Below are 18,492 nucleotides of genomic sequence, written 5' to 3'. Positions count from 1 at the left end.
AATAAAGAGGTTCAATGAGCATCTTTCCTTTTTAAAATAAATAAGTGATTAATAGATCCTGCTGCCCAGCAGATAATTTACTGTTGATCAGGGTTGTCTTAATGCATCTAGAGGTCTCTACTGCACCATAATTTACCAGAAGTTACTGGTGCACCGGCTAGGAGGGGAAATTGGAAACCCAGAAGGAAATGAAAGGAGCATTGCAGCTTTCTCAAGCCTGCTTCCCTCGAGTACCTGCTTCTCCAGGTAATTAACCCCCCTTGGCTTCCCATCCCCACCAAAGCAGGACTGGACGTACTGCAGGGTGCAATGCGTTGGGGAAGCCTCATCAGTCTGTTTGTGTGGAGTCAGGGGTTGGAATTTCTAAATCAGCCTGGTTTTGGAGGGCAGGTTCCTGAATCCTGCTTCCAAATGTCCCATATGAGCTAGACGGTGGGGAGGGGGGGCCACGCCTGGCCCTGGCTGCTTGTCCCCTGGCACAACCTCTGTCAGACAGGAGACAGTTCCTGCTCTGAGGACTGACCCCTTTGGAAGGCACCCTAAATATATGCCAAAGCAGCCTGCTGTTGGCCAAGGTTAAAAAAGAAGTTAAACTGCAGCGTTCTGTTCAACCATTCCAGCCCTGTAACACGGCACCAGGCTCTTCCTGCCAGGTTGTTTGGTAGAAGGACTTGGAGGTAGTTGGGCTCTTATCACTGCATGGCTTTGCTTCGGTTCACTTGGTTTGGTGCTAAAGCTTAGAAACTACCTGAGCCTAAACAACAAGGAGCCCTGAACCTAGTTCATTCACTGGAGACAGGCAGGGGAGATGGTCTAGCTAAGGTACTTCGATGACACCAGGTGTCATATATACCCTCGTATCTGAGAACTTTACAATCTTTACTGTATTTATCCTCACAATGAGCACTGAGAAAATAATTGTTTTTTCCTTCGTTTGTCCAACAAACTGGAAAAAAAAACAAACAACCGCTTTGTTTTGAACAGAAACTGATTTTTTTCCCCTCATGGAAAAGAACCCCCACCCCACAAAAAAATCCCACAAAATTCTTGTGTGTCAAAACCAGGTGTTCCATGTATTGATTCAAATGGACATTTGTGAATAGTTTGCATTTTTCAGCAAATTCATTGCAGGGGGAAGTGCCCACTCCTCCTCTCAACACCCCATGAGGTGGGGCTATTAACCTTATTTTACAGGCAGGGAACTTAAGTCTACAACAATTAAGTGACTTGCCCAAGGTCACCCAGGAAGTCTGTAGCAGAGCAGGGGATTGAACTCAGGTCTTTCAAGTCCCAGGCTAGCACCCTAACCACTGGGGAGTAACTTCCTGTCACTATGGTGGGGAGGGGCCATGGAAATACCATGAGAGATGTTCCTTGGGTGGGATGGGCAGGAGAGATGAAAATTAAAATGTAGTGCCCTGGGCTTAAGGATGTGTGTGCAGAGGGAGTGGAGCAGTGAAGAGATGGCTTGAAAGGGTCCTTGAGCATGGCCCGTGTGTAGGGCCCTCATCACGTGGCATGCCCAGGATGGCTCTGGTCTCATAGGGAGGGCATGTCATTCGCCCAGCCTGGAAGGGAACTTGCAGGGGGGTTGAGTTGTGTATCTTGGTGCTGAGTGAACAGGCCAGCGAGCTACTGAGTTTCCTTTCCCCTGAACCAGCCCCACTGGCCAGCTTTTCAGGAGCCCCTTGCGGGCTGTGCCTTTGATTCCATTGCTTCCTCCTCAGAGTCTTGTTCTGCTCTCTGTTGCAGGTGCCTTTTGAAGCCACCTTCTTTGAAAGTGGAGTGATGCAGAGGCAGCCAGCGGGTGCCTCTGCTCTGCCAGCCATAATGATTGCTGTCCAAGCTGGGTCAGGAGGAGAATAGCTTTCATCTCCCTCTCCCCTACCCCTCCCTTTCTCCTGGCGATCCTGTATCAAAGACTAGCTGGAGAAACTCTGCCCAGCACTGTTAAGCGCTCTCCAGAAGATGAACGATCCCTGGGAGGCTTACCTTTAAAATCTCAAAGTTTCATGCTTTTTGTGTTTGGGGCAATGCGGGGATAAAACTCACCATTTTGTTCTGGCAGCTAGAAAAGCTGATGAAGGAGGAGCAGCTGGGGGAGGGCGGATTGCCAGAAAGAGATGGACTGAGTGTGGTCTGAAGTCTGGAGTGTGGAGGACAGGACCGTGTAAGGATGCGATGCTAAAATTATTACCAGGCATTGCAGGTGCAACGCCTACAATTAAATTTGCCCAGCACTTCCCCGTTTTCAGCTGTGTAGAACTTTGTTGAGATTTAACCGGTCGAGCTGAAATGTTCCATGCTGGGTGTCTTCCTCAGGCTGAATTTCTCTGGAAACTTTCGGCTGAAATGGCTCTGCCATTTCCAAGAGTGAGGCGAGGGAAAAATGCATTTGTTTTGCCCAGGGTTAAAAAAATTCATACTGCCGTTTGACTGGGACATTCTAGTGCCCCCTTGCTTTGCAGCGGGGACTTGATGTTTGGCAAGGGGATGTCCTGGTGCTGTTTCCATGGGGGAAACAAAAACACCCAAATTTAGCCAAGGTCTAAACCTTTGAAAAATCCCAGTTCGCACTTGCTCAGCAGAGACTTGTTAGAGCTTGGCAGCCAAATTCTCTGAAGACAGCGTCTGCAAAGAGCACGCTCCCTCCTCTCACACAGCTCCTGTGTGCCAGCCAGACTATGCTTGTGCCATGCCCACAGAGTGACTGAGTGTGAGCTATCCTCCTGGGGCTGAGTGGGACTGTCCCAGCAGTTGCTGCTGTGGCACTGGGCACGGGAACAAAGAGCAGGGAGATTCTCTCCTGTGCTTTCAATGTTCCCTCTGCCGGCACCCAGGAAACATGGAGGAAGCAGTCTGCCTCAAATGCAGAGGGGACAAGAGCCAGACTGGAGGGAATAGACTGGGACAAGGAGCCTGGGGGTGAACTGGAACTGGGAGTTGCTGCAGGTGGGCAGGAAGAGATTGGGACTGGCTGGGGTAAGGAGATTAGGAGCCCACGAGGGGGAGGAATGGGTGCAGGGGGAGGGGAGCCTGAGATTGGACAAGGAGCCTGAGTGAGACTAGCTAGGTGAGGAGCCTGGGACGAAAAGCCAGGAGGGAGACAAAGGGCTGGGACAGGCTGGAGGGGATGGGTCAGTTGGGGTCAGGCTTGGCGGCCATTGGATGGAGGATTCTGTGACAACTGGAGCACAGAATGTGGATTGGAACCCACAATCCCTGCGTCTCGCCATTCTTTATCTGTTGGCAAATATCTGAAACCCACTGGCACAGTGTGTCTCATCCCCTTCTAGTGCTGGTCCTCATAGAGGATGACAACCTTCTACTGCTAGCAGTTCATTAGCCCAAATGGTGGGTCTAAACCTACCAACCCATCTGAGGGCCCATGTGGATGTCAGTGTGTTGCCACATGATGCAGTTAGGTTCCTCCTCCAGTTTGCTTTTTTTTAAACCTAGCAAATTACACATGCAAACTATGTTAAAAAGAATGGTAAGGTTGCAAAGTCAAACGCTCAGAAGTGAGGATATGCCAGTACTGTGGTTGCCCATGAAGCTCTAATTCAGCCCCCTTGTGCATCTGCATATTATATTATACAGTCTTTGATTACATGACATGTTGTTTTTTCCTCAAGACCCCTCCCTCATTCACCATCTACATTAATATCTCATTCAAAAACAGCAAGAAACCCTGCCCTGCTTGTCCCTGAGCTGAGATCAGTTTCAGTGAATTGATGAGCTTGTAAAACTGCAAACAGGATTAGAGATAAAAGCACCTTTATTGAGACTTCTGGCTCCTGAGGAGGATTTCAGCAGGGCTGCTTCCAGGTTTCCATGCAACTGGGGGACTTCTGCAACCCTGCAATCCGTGCTGTCTTACTGGTTTAATAATTAACGGGACCCAAGTTGTAAAATTGAGTGTAGCTCCTATGTAAGTGGGGGGATTCCCCTGGAAGTACCCCAGGGTGAGGCATCTGCTTCTGCCGGGGCTGGATTAGGTCCTCACGCTTTAAATAAAGATGATCAATGGATTGTGCCTTGAACTCAGTGGGTGTCTGCAAAGTCTGTTAACACCTGGGTTGCAGGGAGATCTAATCCAAGGCAAAGTCAGTTTGTTCGTTCTTTTTCTCTCCCTCTTTCTCCATCCCTGGCCACTGCAGCTGATGTGGCTCACAGTAATTTAATATTGGTCTGGGTAGCACCTGGCCAAGAAAGCTCCTGAGGGGGGAGGACAGCTGGTGCTAGAGTATTGCGAGGAGCCTTTGTTGTGAAGAAGGTGGTGGAGTGTGCGTTGGGGGTGGCTTGCTGCTCTGTGCTCTTCCCCCCAGGAGGCAGGCTTTAAAAAACAAACAGCCCAACCAGAATGCATCTCCCCCCGCCCCCCAGGCATTTTTAAAATTAAAGCACAGTCTGGACTCTTCTTTCCAAACTGGGGGTACATGAGGGCCGCCAAGGGGAGCTTGCAATGTAGTGAAGAGACAGGTGGGACATGCGGCCACACCATTAGCTAAGTCCCAACAGGTGCTTTGTGAGGCACAAGGGAACATGTGGTCCCTGCCCTGAGCAATGTTCCCTCTAATTTTTCCCATGCATGTGCAGAATGAATTTTGTTATGTGCACCAATATAGAGTTGATGTGGGGTGGGGCCAAAGGGTTCAAAGGGTGTGTGCGTGGGGGGCTTAGGGCTGGGGCAGAGGGGTGGGGTGCAAGGAGGTGAGGGCTCGGGCTGGGGGTGTGGACTCTAGGCTGAGGATGAGGGGTGCAGGGCTCAGGGCTGGGGTGCAAGGAGGTGAGGGCTCGGGCTGGGGGTGTGGGCTCCGGGCTGGGGATGAGGGGTTCAGGGTGCAAGAGCGGGCAGAGGGTTGGGCAGGAGGAGGGTGAGGGCTCCAGCTGCGGATGCGGGCTCTGGGCTGGGGCTGGGGATGCGGGGTTTGGCGTGCAGGCTGTCCCGGGCCGGGGTGGGGAGAGCGGATTCCCCCAGCCCTCTCTCGCTGCAGCTGCAGCTGGGCTGGCGGGGAGAGGCGCTTCTCCCTGGCTGCGGGAGCTCCGGAGCTGGGGGAGAGCGTCTTTCCCCGCCTCTCCCTGGCCATAGCAGGTCTGGGGGCCAGAGCTGCAGGAGAAGCTGGTACCTTCATGCCTCCCCACCACATCCCCGAGCGCCTGCATTGCCCTTGATAGGCTGCTGCACGGCCGCGAAGCGTAGAGGGAACTTAGGCCCCGAGGCGCGCGCAGCCTAAATGGAGAAGCAGCACTGACATCCTGCAGGATCCAGGGGACAGCTCTGCCGCAAGGCAGCTTTAGGCTGGGACTTCCAAAGAAGCTGAAGGGAATTAGTGGTCAACTCCTGTCAAAGTTCAACGGGTTTTGGGTGCCTAACTCCCTTAGGCTCTTTTAAAAACCTCAGCCTGAATTCTTGGGGGGGTGTGTGTGTGAATTTTTGAGGCTGTGGGATGACGTGGATTTGTGGCAGTTACGGGCTTCACAGGAGAATCAGGATGGAAGGAAGGGCCTAGAAGAAAAGATGAGGGTGGGGAGACCTTCTGGGGTGCAGAGAGAGGGAGTTCCAGTTGTAGCGGGTGGCATGGAAGTGGGAGTGTGAGGCTTTGATGGGCTGCAAGGTGAGGAAAGAGATGGTGGAGCTCTGTGCCGAGATGAACGGGGGAGGCTGAGCTCTGAGGGAATTCTGGGTACCTGATGTCTGCTAACCATGGCTGCACTCACATCACGAATGGGAATTTTCTTGTGACGCATTGTGTTTGGAGCCATGAGCCAAGATGACCCCATTCCCAGTAACTCCCTGCATCATCACATGTGTGCTGCTGAGCGCCGGCTGAACCTTATCAATGGAGAATTTTGCATATCGGATGCTTTTTTCCAAGTGATTTACTCTGCTTTGTAATTGGTTGCAGTGATTATAATCTCGTTTCTATTACTCTGCAGTCCCTGTCTGTCTGTCCCCTCCCCGTTTAAGAGAAATAAAGGAATCGCTGACGAGGGGCGACTGTCTTGTCTTTAATCAGGTGCTCCCTATTCTCACTCTGTGAGCTGCTTGTGCTCAGATAAATCCAGCTCATATGCAAGGATCTGTCTCATCTGCCTAGGGCAGCCCACTGTTCCTGTCAAAAAGAAATGATGATGCGGCGGGGAGGGGGGAAGAAGAGAGGCTGGCAAGATTGGGGGTATGCAAGAAAAACAAGGACAATATAGTATGCAGTGTTGGTGTAGCCGTGTTAGTCAACCCAGGGAAGAGATCCCAAATCTTGAGCTACTCAGAGCAAGACTTTGGGGCCAATTTAAAAACAAAACAAAACAAAACCCAAACCTCTCCCCAGGTGGCTTGGAGTGTGATGTCAGGTTTATGTGAAGTCTCAGCTGTGCTAAGATTTTGCTTTCCTACAGATAATGTCAACTGACTTCACCCAGACTTGTATCTGGGAGTGTGTTGTGATGGGAAACCTGGAACCGCTGAGTTACCGGGAAGGTAAATTTCCACTCCATCCTTGAAGTTTTAGGCAGATCAGAAAGGAATTGCAGAGACATCTCTCTCTCTTGCCTAGCTGTTGCCAGCTGGCTAACATTTGCCCTTTCTGGGTGGGTTGGGGGAGGCATTTCTTTTCCAGCCCAGGGACCCTGATGTGGGTCTCCCAAGTCCCATATTTATACATCCTGCACAGTTTTAGGTAATCAGCAAATGCTGTCACCGGCTCGCCGAAGACACTCAGCCTGAGTAATTTTACATGTCGGCACCATCCATCACAGAGATGCAACCCACAAACATGTGAAAAGCTGCTGAAGGGGGCGGAGATGGCTTCTGGCTTTGAACCTTGCTGGTCAGTCCATTTCCCAGCGAAGAGCGTGGAGAGCATGTTAACCCCTTTTGGGATGTGGCTGCAAAAGGAACACGACTGGGCTTGTATTCCTTTCCTGAAAGCCCTAAAACCTTGGATTGCTTGGGCTTTGCTATGGCATTTACTCCTGAAAATATCTTGCCAACACAGAGAATGGCTCAAGCAGTAGAGGTGGGAGACCTTGTCTACACTACAGGTTACTTCGGTATAACTTAAGTTGCTCAGGGGCATGAATAATCCACAACCCCTGAGCGCCGTAAGTTATACCGACCTAAACTTTGGTGTAGACAGCGCTACGTTGGTGAGAGAGCTTCTCCCGCCAATGTAGCTGCTGCCTCTGGTGGAGGCAAGAGTTATTAAATTGACGAGAGAGCTCTCTCCCGTCGGCATAGAGCATCCCCCCCACAAGCACTGCAGTGGCTCAGCTGCACGGCCATAAGTGCTGTGGTGGAGGAGATGTACCCATAGAGACTGTTGGTCAGATAACTAGGGTTTACGTGTGCTTCCATTCCCATCTGCATGGGTTCTCGCTGCCCTGAGTTTTGAATCTCGCTCTGAATCGAAGCTGTAGAGTCTCACCTGGTTTTGAGCTCCACAAGGAGCAGGAAAGCTGGCAGAACCCTCGCTCAGACCCACGCGTTGGCCCAGGCACTCCCTGTGAGCCTGGGCAAACACTCTGATGTCCCTGGGCTAAGTTTCAAGCTTGGGATGGGACCTGTAACCTCATGAGCTCCACAGGCGTTCAGGTTTCCTTGCAGACTTTTCGCACATGGCTCTCTCAAGCAGCCTTCATCTCAAAGTGCCCTGCTCTTTCCCCAGGGTAAATGCTGGCCCTTCTCAACTAGCCTGGTAGTTTGCAGTGGCATTCCCTGGCGGCATGCCCTGGTAGTCTGGTATTGATCCGCTGTGTGGAAATCAGATGCTAGGTGCTAACAGTGATTAGGATGTGGCAGGAAGGTGATACGGCTCACCCGCTTTGACGATCTACGTTCTTGGTCACAGGGTATTGTTTAAAGCCCTCTGCCTTGTTGCTATGAGCGCAGGTGGCAGGAAGCCTCGGAGCAGTTTATATAGCCATTGCCACATGCTGATAATCCTTAAACGTTGCGTTAATGCGTTCCAATCATTTGCTATCTTTTAGGACCTTAGTGGAAATATTCACCTAGCTCCAGGTAATTAACGGCTGCACTTTAGTGCCCTAAATCACACACTCGGTAAAAAATACCAAGCAGCAGGCACCATTCACCGTGGCGAGAATCATTGCAGCACCCTTAATCGCTCCTGGTGCCTTCTGGGTTGTCTTGGAGCTTTTGAGACCAGTGCCAATATTCAGCTTTCAAGCCACCTGCTTTTGAGAGCTTGCCACCCTCCACTTGCATACCCTCCGCCCTTTCCTGCCTGTGGGCTGCTTTCAGGATTTTGGAGGTGCCCTCAGCAAGCTGAGTCCTGGGAGGATCCCTAATCTGCAATCACGTGGTGACACTGGCGTCTCATGCTATGCACTTTGAGGGTGAGAGGAGCTGGATGGATGGATGGTTGTGTTTGTCTGGACACCTACGTTCAACCCCATTCCCGCTGCACCAGGGAAGGAATGACGAATAGGTCATATTCCCTTATTGATACAGCAAACTCTTAGAGGCGCAGCAAGCCCCAAGCTGCCAGTTCTGCATTGTTCGGGGGTCCGCTTCCAAACGGCCAGCAGTGTGGCCGCAGCTGAGGGCTGGCTTTGTCATCTCCCTTTAAGGAGCAGGGCCCATTCTCGGCGCCGGACTCTGGGCGGACTTGACACAGCACCCTCTCCTGGAGGGACTAGATGGCTTAATGGATTGATTGAATGGGATTCCTGGTCTTTTGCATTGCATCCATGGTCTGAATGCAACCTAGGCTGGTGGAGACCAGACTTGTTCCTACCTGAAGGCTGTTGGGTTGCAATGTGAGATGAGTTGGTTTAGTTCCTAGCTGGGGAGTGTTCCGTTCACAATATATTGCCCTCCACCTCCTCTCCCTTATTGGCAGTCTCAGCAGAGGCTAAGGTCTGAGTGGGCCAAGTGACCAAGGGCAGAGGCATGTTGGTGAGACTATGGGGGTGAAGCTGGCGCTGCTTCTGTCTGTGCCTACGTGCTCTGCTGATCGACAGACACCGGTCTCCGGGGCTGTCCGTTCTGTGCATTTCCCCAGCTCTCTCCCCCCTCCCACTCATCGCGGTGATTAAGAATTTTACAGGGCAGAAAGTGCGCTTTCATTTGCTGGACTCTTGCCAAGAAGTGTGGAAATTGTACTTCTGCATAGCATAAAGGGGGTTTTAAAGCAATAAAATATTTTAATGGCAGTTCAGAGGGCCACCGTCAACCCCTAGAGGTCTCTTTTCTTTTAATTTTCCATGAGGATTGGCAGACTCGTGCCAAGTCTATTCCTAAGTTGATTTTTCTAACTTTTGCTTCTCCTAAATGTTTAAAACCACCGGTGGGTGGGGGGGGAAGGAGGGGGCTCTGCCTGGTCAAATGAGTCTGAGTGCATCTGGGCGCCCCTAGCTGGGGGATGTAGCAGACCAGTGGACGTGTTACTCTTTGGGCCTGCGCAGGCTCATCTTTCCACGGCTTGTTTTTGTTCCTTGGGAACATCAAAGCAAAGGGGGCGGGTGAAGTCACAGCTCCATTTTTCTTCCCTGCTGTTTGTATTGCGGTAGAGCCTAGGGGCTCCAACGGAGACTACAGCTCCCTAGGCCCACAGCAGAGACAGCTTATGGTCTAGACCCACGCAACAAAGGGAGAGGAAGCAACTTGACCAAGGTCACACAGCCGGTCGGTGGCAGATCAGGGAACAGAACCCAGGTTTCCTGACTCTGTTTCATGTCCTGTATTCTGGACCACATTGCCTCTCATCTCCGCCTGCTGGCCTCTGAGGCAGATATGCCAAAGTCCATGTGGTTCACTGTGCTTGGGTCCTTAGGAGAGTGGCTTAAACTCAAGGTCCTCACTACCATGTAGATAGAAAGCTCTTTAGGGCATTTTTTTGTTCTGTGTTTGTACAGGGCCTAGCACACTGGTGGTCCTGATCTATGACTGTGCTCCTAAGTGCTACTGCAATACAAATAATAACACCCGGACTTTAATGAGCCCATGTCTTTATTTGGAGAAGCAGGGGTTTAAAGAGATGGCAGAAGGGGAAGCTGGATAATGATTTCCTGAGTTTTGCTGAGGAGCGCACAGCTAAGTTTTGTGGGTGAGCCCCTAAGATGGCAGTACTGATTTTTCTCCTCACTTCCTTTCAGGTGGAATTGGGTTTGGACGTGCCAAGGGAAACTCTGGCTCAGAGGCAGATGACGAAACGCAGCTGACCTTCTATACCGAGCAGTATAGGAGCCGGAGACGGAGCAAAGGTAAAATAAAAGAACCTGCAGTGACACAGCAGCTGTGAGAGGCAAAAGAAACAAACACTCCAGTTTACCTCCTTTCGCTGCACCCCTAGCTAAGAGGTCTGAAATAATTTGACTCTCGGTCCATAGGTACAAATCTTCATGCCCAATAGCTAACATCAGCCTATTCATAAAGATTTCCCAGCCTGGGACTATCCCCTGCCAGCTACTAGCATGTGGGAGACATTAGCAGTTTCCTAGTGATTATATTAATTGGGTTGGTTGCTTGTTCATGGCTATTCCCTGGTTTCCAATATCAGCCACATTAAAGATTTAGGAAGCACTGATGAGTGACCCCAGCATTTCCTCCCCTTCTTTCCCCTTGATGCACCAGACCCCCAGCATGCTGGAAGTGGAGTTGGATGGATGGATGGAGCTGGTCTTCCCAGTTTTGAACAGTATACAGCTAATTGGAAAAACATCCATCACTGAAACACTAAGCTGTAGATCTGAATTAAGGAAAGGGGAGGGATGGGGAAGCACAGCCCTTCAAAAGTCTCCAGCTAAGTACCATTTCCAGTGTATTATATTGTAACTACCGTGGGTTTTCAGTACAGCCTTGCTAAGAGTATCATGGACATTATGTTTTAAGGCCTTATAGACACTAGGCATTTCAGCCACTGGCAGCCAGCCACTGGTGTCACTGCACCAGTTCATACCTCTGATGTCAACACACACAAGTGTGATAAGCCACAGCTTGTACTGGGGAAGTTTACTATCCATGGCAGTGGTGCTCAAAGTGTCTTCACTAGGGATTTGCGTTGGTAGAGCCGTGCTATTGGTCCAGCCACCCGTGACTGTAATGGTGGCGTTTCCTGAGGATATGTAAAGCTCAATTTCTGTCACTTAAAGTTTCTCAGCAAATTTCCTATTGGACTTGAATTTTCCATGCTTGTTCTCAGCCCAAAAGCAATTAAAAAACAAACACAAAATTGAGGTTGAGGCAGGGACTTAATCTCGTAAGTCACGTTGTGAGTTAAAAGAGAGAGAAAGTCTCTTCCAGGGTTTAAAACTACTTCCTACGTTTTCCCCCATTCAAATAATACCAGGGATCACTTTGTTTCTAAACCTCTGATCTAGTGTGTGTTTAGCCTTCAATAGGGGAAATAGGTGACTTTTGTTGCTGCTGTTGCTAAGTCTGAAAACCACCATTAAGAAATAACCAAGTTGGAAAGTGATTTTAAGATTGCACCGGTGGCTCTGAGTCCTGAATTTGTTTTCTTTGTTGAGCCAAGCAGAGCCAGAGTGCAGCATTCTAGATAGATGCCAGAGCCCACCAAACTAAATACAGCTCCATTTATTTCCGTGATTAGGCATTCAGATAAATGCGCATAACATGTTTATTTCAATGTGAAATTACCTCCACACCTACGGCTGGCCCAGTGATTTCACGTTAGAACAAACACACACATTGCGTTTATTTATGTGGAATAGGATTTGCGTTCAGGTGTGTTCTTGTATCTTCGTTCTTTTAGAAGAAAGGGAAATCCAATGTTACATAAATTTTCACTGGAATTATACTTGCCCTTTTAAGCACGGAAAGTCAACAAAGGCTTCCCGTGGCAGCATTGCCTTAGTCTTGTTAAAGATACAGGCCTCAATTTTGGAAAAGGGGCTAGTGAATTTGGATGCTTCAGTTTTTGCTGTGAAATGAGTTCTCCCACTTCAAACAGTCGTGTAGAGAGCAATCCTGCAATGGCTGGAAGACAAGATACATTTTTCAAAAGCGTTGAAGTGACTTAGACCCCAAGTCCCATTGATTTTCAAGGAGTCACTTTTAAAAATGGGACTTAGGGTACTAAGTCATTTAGGCACTTTTAAAAACCCCACCCATGTGATTCAGTGTTTGTTTCTCAACCAGTGGGTTTGTTACCTCTAGGGGTGTGGGTAGGGAAACACACAAGGCAATCGGGGGGTCATGAGTCACTGGAGATTTTATTACAATCTAAAGCAAATAAATTCTTGCTCCTTCTTTCCTTTCCTCTTCAAATTCAGTGTTCTCTGTCTGGTTATTACTTATACTTAACAGTAAGAGTAAAAAAGGTAAAGGGAGAGGATTGCAAAATTTCATAGAATCATAGAATATCAGAGTTGGAAGGGACCTCAGGAGGTCATCTAGTCCAACCCCCTGCTCAAAGCAGGACCAGTCCCCAATTTTTGCCCCAGATCCCTAAATGGCCACCTCAAGCATTGAACTCCCAACCCTGGGTTTAGCAGGCCAATGCTCAAACCACTGAGCTATCCCTCCCCCCAAATTTGTTGAACTCAAATAAGGGGTCACCATCCTGAAAAGGTTGAGAAACGCTGAGCTAGATGATCTAATAACCCATCTGTCTCTTCAATGGAACCACAAGTCTGGTTTTGCTAGATGCACAAATGACCTTGGCTATTTCTCCATTAACCAGAGGGGTTTTGTTTTTTTTTTGGTTTGGTTTGGTTTTTAAATAAATAAGCTCCCTGAATAAAACTCCATTGCCTTTCCCTGTTGCTTGGCTAAACTTTACCTTTAACGGTGTCTTGGAAGAAATTTTCCATTATTGTCTTCGCTCCCTTGTGTGAAGAAAGCACTAGCTTAGTGGGAAGTTACAGCATAAAAATAATAATTACTGCTACAACAAAGTTCCATAATTGGACAGGCTCATCATTCTAATAGAGAAGGGTGCAGACTCAGATACAGTTTATTGTTACAATGATGTTCTAATATTGATTCCACTATGGCTGTGTGTCATTGTAGGTGCAATGGGATAGTCAATGAGTCCAATGAAAGAGATCTTTCCCACAATTTCTCTCCTTAGACCGGTTTTTGCAGGACAGAGTACAATTTCTGAAGCATTGGTGGTGCTTATCAGAGTTGATGTGGTGGGACCTCTTCAGATGTATGTGATTTGTTAGTTACAGCATGCACGATTACTTCAATTTATGTCTAAACGATCCTGTAAACGCAGGGTAACACATGGATTTTCTTTGTGCTTTGGTCAAGTAAGCTAGTTAGGTGGCTGTACATTATAATTGTTGCAAATGGCTGCAGGTTGCACACATCAAGGGATGCAGGAGGAATTGTTCGAGGGGGTAGGCCAAAGGAACATAAATAAATTGTCCATAGTTGTTTTTTTTTGTGTGGGTGAGAAGGAGGATATTCCTAACAGTGAGGTCTCTTTGACTGTGGAATAGCCTCTCATGAGAAGGGGTCAAAACCTCCCTGCTTGATTGCTTAAAACTGGAATGGACAAAGCATTGAGAATATAAAAGAGAGAATCAGTCTACATTGGCCAGGAATACAGACTAGTCGATGTAGTGGGAGTCTTCTCTCTCTAATCTCTGAATTCTGTGATCCCAGTCAGACCATGTTAGAGATCTTCCCATCTTATAGTTGCTGGATCCCTTCACTGGTAGGCACTAATGTTCCTGTGTCTTTGGAATCACCTTGGAGATGATGGGAAGAAACATGGGGAAACAAAGGAGAATTTTCCCTTGGTCAGTGGTGCAGTGTTCCCTTTCAATGTCTGTCTGTCTGCTCAATCGAGTTCGTGGTGGAAACTGGAGGCTGGATGAAGGCGTGGGGTTTGAATCCAGAAAGAACTAAAGCTCAATGCTAATCAGGAGAGGTCCTTGAGGGGCTGGCTAGTACCATCTCTTTGCCCTTGTTGGAGGGCACATGCACTCTTGTATGAAGCCTGTTGGTCATCCTGGCTTGTTGCTGACCATGAGGAATCAAACAGCAGTCACTAGAAGTGCTGTCTTCCACCTTCTTCGGACAACAAAACTGTCCTTTCCTCTCCAACGAAGACCTGGCCATGGCTGTTCATGTGTTCTTCATCTGCAGGTCAGACTGCTACATGATGCACTGTCCCATCTCCTGACCACACCACTGCACCTCATCCTTTACTGGTGCTCCATGCCTTACCCAGTCCCATTCACTGCTCTGCAAAGCCCTTGGTGGGATCCATGTTATCTCAGACCTGCTCTTTTATAGGAACCCTTGGCAGCAGCTATGATCACCTGGTCTGCCATGCTTATAGGAAGCCATAGGCACCAACTCCATGGGTGCTCCGGGGCTGGAACCCCCTTGGGGAAAAATTAGTGGATGCTCTGCACGCACTGGCAGCCAAGCTCCCCTGATCCCCAGAGCGCGCCGTGTCCCTGCTCCTCCACCTACCTCCCAGCGTTTCCCACCCGGCTGCCGCCAAACAGCTGTTTGGTAGTGTTAGCACACTCTGGGATGGGGGAGGAGTGGGAACGTGGCACGGTCAGGGGAGGAGGTGGAGAAGAGGCGGGCCGGGGTGGGGATTTGGGGAAGGGGTTGGAATATTGGCAGGGAGGGCGTGGAGTTGGGGCGGGGACTTTGGGGAAAGGGTTGGAATGGGGGTGGGAAGAGGTGGAGCCTCATATAAGGGGTGGAGTGGGGGCGGGGCGGGAGCAGAGGGAGGGTCGAGCACCCATGGGAAAGAGGGGAAGTCGGCACCTATATTGGAAGCCACATACGGACTTAGTGCAGCAGTCAGCAGAGCCTGCTGGTTATGCTACCTAAGCCCTGTAACAGCCTCCCCAAGGAGATGAGAGTCTCCCGCTTGCCATCCTACAGTCACGCTGCAAGGCAAGGGTCCTCAGCGAACCGGACAGCGGAAAACCCACTGGCATCCACAAGCAAACAGCCCGTTATTAGCCTGGAGCAAGGCGGAGGGCTAGCATGGTGCTCAAAATCAGAAGTTATGATTAGACTTAGGCTAGGTCAGGGAATTGGCTGTCTTCCTTCCCCCAATTGTGCGTGTTTTAATACTGCACTAGAATACTCCAATGATGGGCATTTTAATAAACCCTTCAAAATGCATTTGCACCATCAAAACCCGCCAGCGCAAGTGCCGGTGCTCCCCTTGGCAGCCTCCGTGGGAGATGCCAAGGAGCAGACGAGCCACAGAAGCGAACTTCGTTGCTCATTCCAGTCAAGTGAGGGCTGGCAGGGCACTGTGGGGGAGCTCCCACGCTCTGTACCTGTTCTGCAGGTACGTAGAAGGTTCCCGTCTCCAGGGCTGTCAAACTATGCACCTTTCACCAGCACTACAGTCGTATAAAGAGAACCGTCATTGTTGTCGAGATGTGTATCCAGATCTGCAGCTGCCTACCATAGGAGATGTCAGACTCCGTGTAGTTATCACGCTCCCGTTTTCCCTCTCGCCGGGTGGGGCACATTCAGTCCAGTCCTCTTCTTTTAAAGAACAACTTTCCTCCATGCTGCTGGAATCCTAATCCTCCTTGCTCTAAAGAAGGGCTGCCTCAGCCTCCCGTCCAGCTGCGTCTGGAGCCGTTCTCTCCACCGGCCACTCACAGAGGGTTAATTTTATAAAGTGCTCGGAAGCCTCGGATGAAATCATCTCTGGCGCTGAATGTCAGTGCAAAGTATTATTATTGCAATAATGGCGGCTTGATGACTGGTCCAGTGGCCCCAGAAACGGGGAAGGAGATTGTCCCTGTGAGCTGAATAACTTGTCTCTCTGATAGGATGCAAATGATTTTTAAGCAGCCGTTTATACTTCCTGGAGACACTCCGAACAGGCCCTGCAGTGAATAAATTGTCTAGGCCAGCTCCCATTGGTCCCCACCCCAGAGGAGCAGAACTCTGGCAGCTTCCCTCAACTCTGAATCTCTTCTCCACCAGCCTGGTAAGAGGGAGAGAAAAATTGCTCCTTGTTTGATTGCGTTGCTCTGGGCCAGACAGCGTCTTCTCCTCCACAGTAATCTGGCTTCCTTGTCAGGATAACACACGCATCCTAGTCATCATTTGGCCTCCCAGGGGACATGTTGTTGTCTCATAAAACAGCGCAGTCTTCCCATTATGGCCTAATTAAAAGCTTGGGGATTTGGGTTCCTGTTGTCCGGTGATAAGTTCCGCATACTGCCTGGCTGAGATAAAGGCTGAGGGTGGATCTGGATCCTTCTTGTGTTGAGGGCCTGTGGACTGGGGAGGTGCAGATAGAGAGAGGCAGGGGAGTGGGCTTAGCCTACATCCTCTTCTTTTTTTGTACGGGAGGGGTCCGTGTGTACTAGATGCCCAATTGTTTCTGTAGCACACAGCGATGTTTCAGATAAATTAGCAGAGCCCAATTATCTTCCTCGGATTTGCAGCAGCCTCTGTATGTGTGTCTCTGGCTGGCAGAGCCTTCTGAGAGCTGTTAGAGGAGCAAGAAGCCGGGCTTTGATCTGCTTCTGTATTTGGTGTTTAAAACAAGGCCCTTTATAAGGGAAAATTAGGTATTCGGAATCTGTTACATACGAGGAAGCTTCCCTTTGATCCTCTCCTGTCTCCGGAGGCAAACCAGACACTTATTATTTCACAGGGAGTGAAAGGAAATGCAGAATGAAATGTAGGTAGCATTTTCCTTCCCTCGCAGCTGAAACACAGGGAAAACATAAGGGCTAAGTAAACAGGGAGCACTGGAAGGGAATCACATCACCATGTCTCAAACATGTCTCTTTGAGGCAGAGAGGCTGCTGGAGAATGCAGTGGTTTGAAATTGTCTCTCTGGGTCTGCACCTATTTCACCAGCCAGCACAGCTTGCCTCCCTGACAGCGGCAGACTTCAAACTCCAGGAGATGCCTGTCAAGAATCAAATGGGAGACAAAAGACGATAAACCAAACATGTCGTTTTTCGTTGCTTACACTAGCAAGAGGGAATAATCAGTCTCTCCAGTGCTAATGCTTTCCAGCTACGCTCAGCTATCCCCCACCCCCAGCACTGTGAATGATTTCTCCTCCCTCCCTCCCTCCCCCTCTGTGCCACTGCGCTGAACTCCTACAGTTTGACCGCCTCATCTCCTGAAGTTACTCACAAGCATCGGCCAACTTCTGACTACGTTCCCTGGGGCCAGGTGATCTTGGAACTGCCTACTGCGGGTTCCTGCTTCTGAAGCAGCTGGCACTGGCCACAGCTGGAAGCAGGCTACTGGGTTAGATGCACCTTGGCTCTAATCCAGTGCGGTGATTCCGAAGTTCCTAGTTCAGGGATGCATCACGGGCATGCACACCACCCTACAGACTTCACAGCAAACAGGATGTCAGAGCTGCATCCCTAATCACTGAAGATGGGGCTCTTCATTCCTTTGATGTAGTTTAATGTCCACAGTTGAAGCATGGGGTGGGAGAGGGTGAGGGGGAAGCTATCAGCACATTCCAGGACATCTGTCATCATCCCGGTTCTTTTCCGTGCCTCTCCAGGCCTGCAAGTGACCAGAAACTAGAGCTCTGCCGTAGGGAGAGTCCTGAGTGAGCAGACCTTTATGGGCAGAGCACCGGGGCAGAGGGTTCTAATCTCTCCTCTGATTCTGAACCAATGCTCAATCTAACAGATAATGTAAAAGGCAGGACTTTGCCATGGGCTGGTCCACCAGCGACTCTCCAGAAGTCCCAGAGCAAGGGGAACACATTGCTGCCTCTGATAGGGAGGGAATGCTCCAACGTACACGTGTGGGATTTCCCCAGAAAGGCACCCCACATTGTTAATTTCCTTACTGCTGAATATTTTTGTTCTGATCCTTTGGATGTTAGGTAAGCAGTAAATAAAGTTTGAGGCAACTGCTCTGGCATCTCTTGGAGCTTCCCTGCTGTCATAAATATAAAGGGAAGGGTAAACCCCTTTAAAATCCCTCCTGGCCAGAGGAAAAATCCTCTCACCTGTAAAGGGTTAAGAAGCTAAAGGTAACCTCGCTGGCACCTGACCAAAATGACCAATGAGGAGACAAGATACTTTCAAAAGCTGGGAGGAGGGAGAAAAACAAAGGGTCTGTGTCTGTTGGTAATGCTGCTTTTACCGGGGACAGAACAGGAATGGAGTCTTAGAACTTTTAGTAAGTAATCCAGCTAGGTAGGTGTTAGATTTTGATTTCTTTAAATGGCTGAGAAAAGAGCTGTGCTGAATAGAATGACTATTCCTGTCTGTGTGTCTTTTTTGTAACTTAAGGTTTTGCCTAGAGGGATTCTCTATGTTTTTAATCTAATTCCCCTGTAAGGTATCTACCATCCTGATTTTACAGAGGTGATTCCTTTACTTCTATTAAAAGTCTTCTTGTAAGAAAACTGAATGCTTTTTCATTGTTCTAAGATCCAAGGGTTTGGGTCTGTGGTCACCTATGATGCATCCGATGAAGTGAGCTGTAGCTCACGAAAGCTTATGCTCAAATAAATTGGTTAGTCTCTAAGGTGCCATAAGTACTCCTTTTCTTTTTGCGAATACAGA

The 18,492-nt window shown here is 49.3% G+C and overlaps 1 protein-coding gene across 2 annotated transcripts in view; it reads left to right on the top strand.

Annotated features, from left to right (window-relative positions):
- The window catches only part of ASTN2 (astrotactin 2), a 602,317-nt gene that overhangs the window by 186,111 nt on the left and 397,714 nt on the right, over positions 1-18,492 (top strand). For both annotated transcript variants that reach the window (XM_073314892.2, XM_073314893.2), the window contains exon 5: positions 10,120-10,227. In XM_073314892.2, coding sequence (XP_073170993.1) covers positions 10,120-10,227 — 108 coding nt within the window. The remainder of the gene's footprint in view (positions 1-10,119; positions 10,228-18,492) is intronic.

Source organism: Lepidochelys kempii, chromosome 16 (assembly GCF_965140285.1).
Source record: "Lepidochelys kempii isolate rLepKem1 chromosome 16, rLepKem1.hap1, whole genome shotgun sequence".
Lineage (NCBI taxonomy): Eukaryota > Metazoa > Chordata > Testudines > Cheloniidae > Lepidochelys > Lepidochelys kempii.
Note: the sequence above shows the minus strand (reverse complement) of the source record. Positions and strands in the feature narration are given on the sequence as shown.